The following is an 8,943-nucleotide window of genomic DNA, read 5'->3' on the forward strand; positions in this document are numbered from 1 at the left end:
GGGGTCCTAAAATACCCTGTGGTGAAATTATTTTTTTAAGTAGGCCACGCCCCCTGAGAACAGGAAGTGTCATGTTTTACTGTGAACGGTCGCTATCCTTAGCCCTTTGACCTAATCAACATGAAACTGTGTCCAGAGACAGAAGACATGTTGGTGTGTTGAGTAATCCAACCCCGACCGGCTGCGATGAAGCAGGTGGGCGTGGCGGGCGTTGCGAACGCCGTCGAATTTCGTTTGGCTCTGAATTCCACAATTTCGGGCCCAGCTGCTCCTAACTCACTAGGATGGATCCTTATCCACCCACCGACAGGAATTCATAACAAAATTTGGTGGGCGTGGCCTAATTTCTCTATAGCGACCCCTAGAGTATTTTAAATGAAACAGCCCCAAGCCATGCTTAACCTAGAATTACGAAACTTGGTACACATGTGTATCTTGTCGGGACGTACAAAAAAGTCTCTTAGAGCCATGCTCTAAACCCAACAGGAAGTCGGCCATTTTAGATTGAAGTTCATTTGACCTCGATTTTGACGTTTACAGCCTTCGTATTTGATCGAACTCCTCCTAGGGATTTCGATTGATCGGCTTCAAACTCGGTCAGTCTGATCATAAGGCATGTCTGATTTAAAGTTATCAAATTGGTGAGTTTTGGAGCACGTTGAAGGGGGGTTAGCAAGGCTCAAAGTTCCCCTGTGATCGACTGTGTAATACAAAGGGCTTTGTCATGTGTAGGGCAATGCTGCCCTCTGGTGTCGAATTACTGAATAATGAAACTATTTCAGTAATTTCAGTAATTCGACACCAGAGGGCAGCATTGCCCTACGGAATGACAGAGTTCAATTTTGATCGACTGTGTAATACAAAGGGCTTTGTCATGTGTAGGGCAATGCTGCCCTCTGGTGTCGAATTACTGAAATAATGAAACTATTTCAGTAATTTCAGTAATTCGACACCAGAGGGCAGCATTGCCCTACGGAATGACAGTTCAATGTTGAATTATAGAGGAAAAAATTAAATAATTTGTAATTCTAACACAAAAACTGACAGAGACACCAAAGTTTGAGTTATTGATCATCCTCGGGTGTAGAATAATATCCAATGGTCAAATGATGACATCACGTAGGCCACGCCCTCTGACACAGGAAGTCTTGTATTTTACTGTGAACGGTCGATAGCTTCTGCACCAAAACTTTGCACGAGTGACCCCTGGTGGGATCCTTGACGACCCTATGTCATCATATTATGACGTCATCTAAGCCCCGCCCCCTCAGAACGGAAGTGCCGTTTTTTTACTTAGAAAGCTCCGTTTATGGCTCTCTTGACCTAATCAAGATGATTCCGGATGATAAACTCTGTCAATGCTCGCTGCTGGCTGAACCGTGTGGCGTGGCCAAATGGCGAATATCAGTCCCTCGCCATATGCATACGTTTGGCTCTTATTCAGGCATGGATCATCCGATTGGCGCCAAACTGGATATGTATGACCTTTGTTCACTCTAAAGAGCCCAACGGGTTTGAAATGTAATTTGGCTCCACTGCGCCCCCTAAGTTAATACATGGGTTGTATCTCCTCGACGCATCGACCGATCTGCGCCAGATTTTTCGACAATCGTCGGGCAGCGCCGCCGAACGCATTCAACGCGTATCGCCCGGTGGACGGGCGGGGAAAACGCGCGACAGCGTCTGCGGCGGCTGGCGGGCGGCAGTGCTGGAAACTGCGGCGGAGCTTCCGCGGTGGGGAGCGGGCTGTGGCTCTGGAAAACCGAGCGAGAGCTTCTGCGGTGGCCGGAACCCCCGCGGTGGCCAATAGGCCGGAGCGGCGCGTGCTGCGAGGGCCGCCCGAGGCTTGCTTGCAGCTTTAATTTAAATTTCTTATTCCAAAGGTGTTTATCTCAGCCCCGGTTCCAGGCGGGTTTAACAGGGCTTATTTTGGGGCGGGGGGGGCAAAATGAATCTACGTAGCAATAATAATATGACTTAAGTAAAAGAAAAAGGTACAGTGCAGTAAAACTACTCTATAAGTACCTTCCAAAAAGTTACTCAAGTGAATGTAACAACTACTACCCACTTTTGAACATAGACAACATCGGTAGCCTATAGACTATTTGTTATCTTTAGCTATCATTACCTGCATCCAACAGCATCACTCGACTCAGTCGGTTAGTTTAGGGGGAAAAAACTGTGCAAAGTATTTTGCAAGATGTTATATTGGATATAAGTCACTCCATTTTTAGGATTAAAAATGATGGCTCTCATGTTAAACTAGTTTGGATTTCTGCCCACGTTGGTATGAAAGGAAATGAGTTGGCTGATAGTTTTGCTAAAAGAGTGCTGCAAAAAAAAGAATATTGTTGATTTAAATATTAAAATAAGTTAAAAAAAAAATGAGGTAAAGAATATTATTACAATGTATATCAAGAAGAAATGGCAAGAACAGTGGGGATAGAGGAGGCAATGCTAAGTTTTATTATACTATCCAAAATAAAGTTGGGGAATTAAGGAAATGTAATAGAATTAAAAAAAAGAAGAAGAAGATGTTATATCTAGAAAAAGGTTTGGACATACAGGATTAAATAGTACTCTTAAAACAATTAATAAGCATAGTACAGGTTGTTGTAATTATTGTGGAAAATTAGAAACAACGCGACATATTTTTTTTTTTTAGAATGTAATAAACATGTTCAGGAACGAGAGGTGTTACTTAGAGATTTAAGTAGGAATAAAAATAAATTAGATATTAGGGAATAGTTTCAGAGATCATCTATGATCTACGAGGATGTAGTTTTTAGCAGTATTTTTTTGTTTTCTAAGAAGAACGGGCATTATGGGGAGATGATAAGAGGTAAACGTCTGATCCACACTCCAATCTGGAAGGTGGCGGTAATGCACCTATAAGTTGTTTGCCAACCGCCATAAAAAAAGAAGAAGAAGAAGAAGAAGAAGGAGACGACGTTCACGTTGACGTTGTGTTTCCGCTAAACCCGGAAGTGCTCGTTCAGGTTGCTCTTTCCAGCACAACGGTTTAGAGATATATATATATATATATATTTTCCGTTTCAAGGCGCATAAAATATACTTGAAAATGTCCGAAAGGCACCAACTGGAGAATGCGAACCCGGTGATCTTCCAGCGCTCCGGGGACAGGATGCTAACAGCGTCCGAAGAGGACGAAGACGTTCACGACCCCATCGACGACAGGGAAATATTTGATATCCTTTAAAAAAAAAAAAAAAGTGATGAAAATGTTTTTGCAATTCAGGTTGTATTTAATATAATTAAACAAAGTTGAGAACGTTCCTAAAGTAGATTAAAATTTATAGCAAACAATAAACCACTGTACTTGTATTTATATTATCTGATGCATAAAAGGAAAAAAAAAAAACAAGCTTCAGTTATGCTGAATAAATGTTTGATGCCCTTTAACTTGTGCTACATCTGATCCGATCCATCAATGACCCGGAGCATCCGCTGACTCTGGAGGAGCTCAACGTGGTCGAGCAGGTCCGAGTTAAGGTTCGTGTTTAAATTCGTATCAACCTTCACCGCCACTAACGGGCTCTGAAAAGATTCACCCATAAGCTTCAATCTATTTTATGCGACAGACCAACGAGGAGTTCTGCCTAAGAGTGAAATGAAAGAAATGTTATACTTGTTGTTTGTTTTTGCTTTTGCAATCAAAAATCTGAAAAGTGTGGAGTGCATTTGTGCTTAGAGCCCCTTTTACTCTGAAACAGTAAATGGAGCCAAAACAACCAGTTACTTTCAGAAGTAATTTTGTATTTATTCTAGGGTACTTTTGCTGATTGTTTCAGCAAGATTGTTGCAAAAAAGCAATTAATCAATCAATTGCATGATAAAATAAAATGAGCTCAATTTCCATTCTGATTATTAATATTGTTTGAAGGGAACAATTGTGCAAATTGAAATTACGAAAATAAATTTGCTTAATGGAAACACGGCAACTTAAAAAAAAAAAAAAAACGTCTTTCTACAAAAGTTTCCGCGCTAGGATGAAGAGGTTTTTCCTTTATATGGAAATAGATGTAAATCGCAAAGCTCCATTGGAAACACACAAGTCACGTGATTAACAGCCGGATGTTACTTCTGGTGAAAACGATGACGAAGACAACAGGAAGTGGTAGGAGGATGATGTTTTTTTGTTTTTTTTCCAGACATTGTGCAGCTGCCTCCACCAGCGCTCTCACAGAATTACGCAGTCCATGAAACGTTGTCATCCATAGCTCTTCTGTAAAGTTGCAGACTACAATTTCACCAAAACGTTTATTCGTTCCAAGTATAAGGACTGAATAAGACGCCAGCGTATCCTGTGATGAGCGTTAGCGCCAAGGCTGAATTATGAGTGTGTAACTGCTTACGTCCGTCACTGCCGTGGTTTGTAATGACTCGTCGCGTGTCCAAATGATTTATGTACAATTTTCATTTAGTTTCTTATTTAATCACACCAAATGTAATCACAAAATTATGTTTTTTCGGCATTAGCAAAATACTGACAATGATTTGCACACATGAAAACGCAGCTAATGGTTGCATAGCATAGTACTGCTACACCTATTGCCTGATTCCGTTAAATTTCTCACCTTCCCTACCTGTGGATGTTTGATCTCCCAAAATGTGAAGAAAAGATATTTTTTTTTTTGCCAGTGACAAAATCTAAACAAAATGACAGACTCCTTCCTTTGCCTTCTGATTGGCCAGGAAGTAGACACACTTCTGCAAGTTGACCAGAGATCCTTAGGGTCCTTTAGATTCCAGATTGGTATTTTCTCATCAGGGTTGGTTTGATCCACAAAATTATGGAGGCATGCTGGCAGAAGAATCTTCAACTTCAACAAAGTAGTTTCCTCTGCTGCTCTGTGTGAATTTACGGATACAAGTTGAATTTTGGTGTTTGTGTGTGTGTGATTATTTTCAGGTCAATGACACGGAGAGTACTGCGAGAGTCGAGTTCACTCCCACAATCCCCCACTGCAGCATGGCGACACTCATTGGTCTGTCCATCAAGGTCAAGCTTTTGCGCTCCTTGCCGGACAGGTTCAAAGTACGTTTGCTAGGATATAGAAGATGGACATTAAATATCATCTGCTCTTATGAGTTTGTTGGTAAATAAAAATGTACTGCAGTATTCTTATAATAATTATTTTAACTAGACTTTTTTCTTTTACAACTCAGATTGATGTTCACATCACTCCTGGAACTCATGCCTCAGAAGAAGCAGGTAGAAACATGCAAAGCACGTCAAAGGTTTGACCGTGCAGGTGCATATCAAATTGTTGAGAGAGAAAACCCAAAATCGAGATTCTTGGGAAATCTCTTATGTAAAATGTACATTTTACCTAGGACAAATACAAATGATTTTTAGTGCTTAAATGGGTGCCTATTGAAAGGATTGGCTTTGTTCTGTACAGTGTTTTCCCACTCAAAACTTGATAAATGCTCCTGTAGACACATTAAGCAGACTGAACAGTACAGAAATGTATATATATATTTTTTTCCATCTGCAGTGAACAAACAGCTGGCGGACAAAGAGAGAGTGGCAGCAGCTTTGGAGAACTCGTCTCTGTTGGAAGTAGTCAACCAGTGCTTGTCCCACAGGACCATCTAAACATCTTGGACTGTACCATACTTTCCCATCAGATCCTGCCTGTCTGTCTGTGACGTGGAGATGGAGCTGATGTACATAAGCAACCAGAAAGGCTACCGATTAGAAGCTTGTCTCCAAGTTGGCAAATATTTACCTCAGATGTTTCTTCAGTAACACATTTAAAGATTTACTTTCTTTTTAAACCAAATTTTTATGTACATCATTTGTTGTTGTCTGTATATAATGTGCATATAGAGTCAGTAAATTATATCACTCAGAAAAACATGTTGTACTTCCAGCAATTATTCGTTCAATATGTCTGCCCCGGGCTGCGCAGTGGCGCAGTGGGTAGAGCTGTTGCCTACCCACTGGTAGGCAACACTGGTGGAACCCACGGGTTCGATTCCCTGCACGGGGTCTTTCTGCATGGAGTTTGCATGTTCTCCCTGTGCATGCCTGGGTTCTCCGGGTTCTCCGGCTTCCTTCCACAGTCCAAAAACATGACTGTCAGTTTAATTGGTCTCTCTAAATTCTCCATAGGTGTGAGTGTGTGTGTGCATGGTTGTGTGTTCAGTCTGTCTCTGTGTTGCCCTGCGACAGACTGGCGACCTGTCCAGGTGACCCCGCCTCTCGCCCGGAACGTTAACTGGAGATAGACACCAGCACCTCCTGACCCCACTGGGGACAAGGATGTAAGAAAATGGATGATGGATGGATGGATGGATGGATGGATGGATGGATGTCTCTGCCCCCACAACCACAGACTGATTATTTTTTCCTGAACATTCTGTTTGACTTTTCAAGCATTAAAATCACAGTTTACTTGGAGCTTTTGAAAATCTCAGACCAACGTTCAAGGCCACTTAAATGTTTTTCTTCTCAATTCTGATGCTCGGTTTAAATTTTAGTACTATGGTCTTTACTATGATTAGGACCCTACGTGTATCAAGCAGCTCCGATATGATTGCATGATTCACCATTTCTTTTTTCACAAGCATTCAACTAAAAGAAAGGAAAGTGGCCTGTGTATGCAGACACATTATCTGCTCATTATTGGCTGTTTTCAATGCTTAAACAGCTGTCAAATACAGAAAATACCAACTAGAATAATTATTCGTTCTGGCGCCCCCTTGTGAACATGTGTGTGGAACCATAGACCTGGGACAGAATCCTGACATTTTCCACCATTATAATGTAATGAATGTGTCCCAAAATGTGTCGTTTCTTTGAGCTTGACAATCCCTTCAGGGGAGCCTCGGTTCACGCTCTCACAAAAGCCTGTGCTTGAAACCTGGTTACACTTGGGACATTTCCTCTCCAAGCATGTCTCCAGGGATAGACATAGCTGGGCTAGAGACACCCAGGAACCTGGGTAGTCCTGGGACAGACCTCTGACCTTTTCCACCTATATAATGTAAGTATAGTAGACTAAAATGCTCTAATTTTGGAACAACTGTGATACTTCAGAATTATGGAAAATGTAAGACAAAAGTCATTAAGCACATGGGAGCATGAAGCCTCTTACAATCAATGATTGTTCCCCAAACTCCCGTGCCCATTTTTATTGTGTAGTAAAATTATGTTAACAAGGTGCTTTTTAGGAACACTTTAGTTTGATCTTCATAAAGAGTCCGTGCAGAAGAAGAGCAAAGATGATGAAGTAATAATTAGCATCTAGCAGATTTAGGTTCCAGTGGAGTGTAGCTCAAAATCAAATATGACAAACATGGCTTAAAGTCAGACATACAAGTATTAGGAAAGTCACTATACCATACAGGTTAAATATTGTTAAGTCTCTGCAAAACTTGATGGCTGCAGAAGAGGTCATGCAATCATTGAATCGGCTGTTCTGGAATAGATACGCATCTCAAAATGAAGGGCGGGAGGGTTTTAGGACTGGAATCTAGAGATGCTGGGTTAGAGTCAGCTGCTGCAACATATCACAACATATCGCATCAAGTTTGAAAGGATGTGTTTTCGTTAGCTGCAGATATAAAATCATAATTAGCAGAGCAGAAGGGGTTGAAACCACGAATCTACTTGGAAAAAATCTATATGTTTTGAGTTTGGCAATAACATTCTAATTTAATTCCTGTTAATTATCTTTAGTGTGTGACTTGAATGTAAAACAGCCTGTGGACCGCTGATGAGCACCGCAGTAGAGAAATAGCCTCAGGATGACCAACAGATCACACTACTCGATGTGAGCCATGTTCCAGCATATTTCAGTGTCCATGAATGTGCTAATATTTTCCTAATAACACACATATCCACTCCAACACACAATAGCTAGGAAATGACGAGCCATTTTTTACATAAAGATAGTTTATTAGCATGTATTATACATAGATCTCTGGATATATAATTGTGATTATATAATACCAACAAGTCAAAAATAATGGCTGTAAGTAAATATTTATATAAAAGCAGATTTACTACTATTAAACTTTAAAAACACGTCTTTCAATATATATGGTAATTCCTGCTTGTTTCACCAAATCTACAAAAACAACATTTCACAGAGTCAGGAGGTTATACTGTGTCGCCTCAGGATTATATGTCTGTCTACGGGTCTCTGCACATACATTATTGTCAATGATTTTATATGGTGCAACGAAAACATCGAGTCCTTCTCAAAGCTACGTATCAACTTCATCAGACGAGATCAGAATTATGTCTTTCAGTGTAAAATGCCTCAAAACTTTCCGCTTACAAATAAGTGAAGGATTTGCCTTTTCTTCAGGAGATGGAGAACTAGGTGCTTTAGAAACTACTTCCTGCCATATAACACTCCCAAGACTTAAGGCCAATTATTCTTAGCTTTAATAACACGTAGCTGTGCTTTATCTGTCAAATAAATCCCAGGCTCAGACTTTTGAAGCGTTTCTGTGTGGAACGCTTCATCCATTCAACATGGATCCCAGTGAGGAACAAATTTATTGTGGTTCTGTTACAAAGTGAGATGAAGAATGTTATGGAAACAAAAGAGTATGGGAGAAACTGTTGATAAATATATTTCACAGAAGCCTGTTTACAACAATGTCTTCCTGTAAATGACAGTGTGAAGTTGATTTAATAATAGGCATGCTACATTTTGAGTTACTGTTTCGACTTATTAAAGCGGGCCTGTTAAGAGCTTTTGACCAGTAAATCCCTTACCTAGCAGTCTATGGGCACTGTAGGCAAAGAGATAGAGACACCTAGTCTTTATTTTGTTCAAAACTGTAAAACTCCTCCTCTGCAGCTTTTTCTGTTGCCAGATAAAGCTTCACACACTCACATGTTGACACACATTTAAGAACGATGAAAAAGGGTCTCATCTCTGGTAGCAAGGATCTTTC

At 40.6% G+C, this 8,943-nt stretch overlaps 1 protein-coding gene across 1 annotated transcript; it reads left to right on the forward strand.

The window, feature by feature from the left end:
* The first annotated feature begins 2,941 nt into the window (after positions 1–2,941).
* Positions 2,942–5,885, forward strand: LOC116722550 (cytosolic iron-sulfur assembly component 2B-like). The gene is made up of 5 exons (XM_032566707.1): positions 2,942–3,209; positions 3,434–3,513; positions 4,934–5,059; positions 5,191–5,236; positions 5,523–5,885. Exons 1-5 carry the CDS (start codon positions 3,083–3,085, stop codon positions 5,621–5,623), a joined length of 480 nt encoding a protein of 159 aa, XP_032422598.1. The 5' UTR covers positions 2,942–3,082; the 3' UTR covers positions 5,624–5,885.
* The last annotated feature ends 3,058 nt before the right edge of the window (positions 5,886–8,943 follow it).

This window comes from Xiphophorus hellerii, chromosome 7 (genome assembly GCF_003331165.1).
Source record: "Xiphophorus hellerii strain 12219 chromosome 7, Xiphophorus_hellerii-4.1, whole genome shotgun sequence".
NCBI lineage: Eukaryota > Metazoa > Chordata > Actinopteri > Cyprinodontiformes > Poeciliidae > Xiphophorus > Xiphophorus hellerii.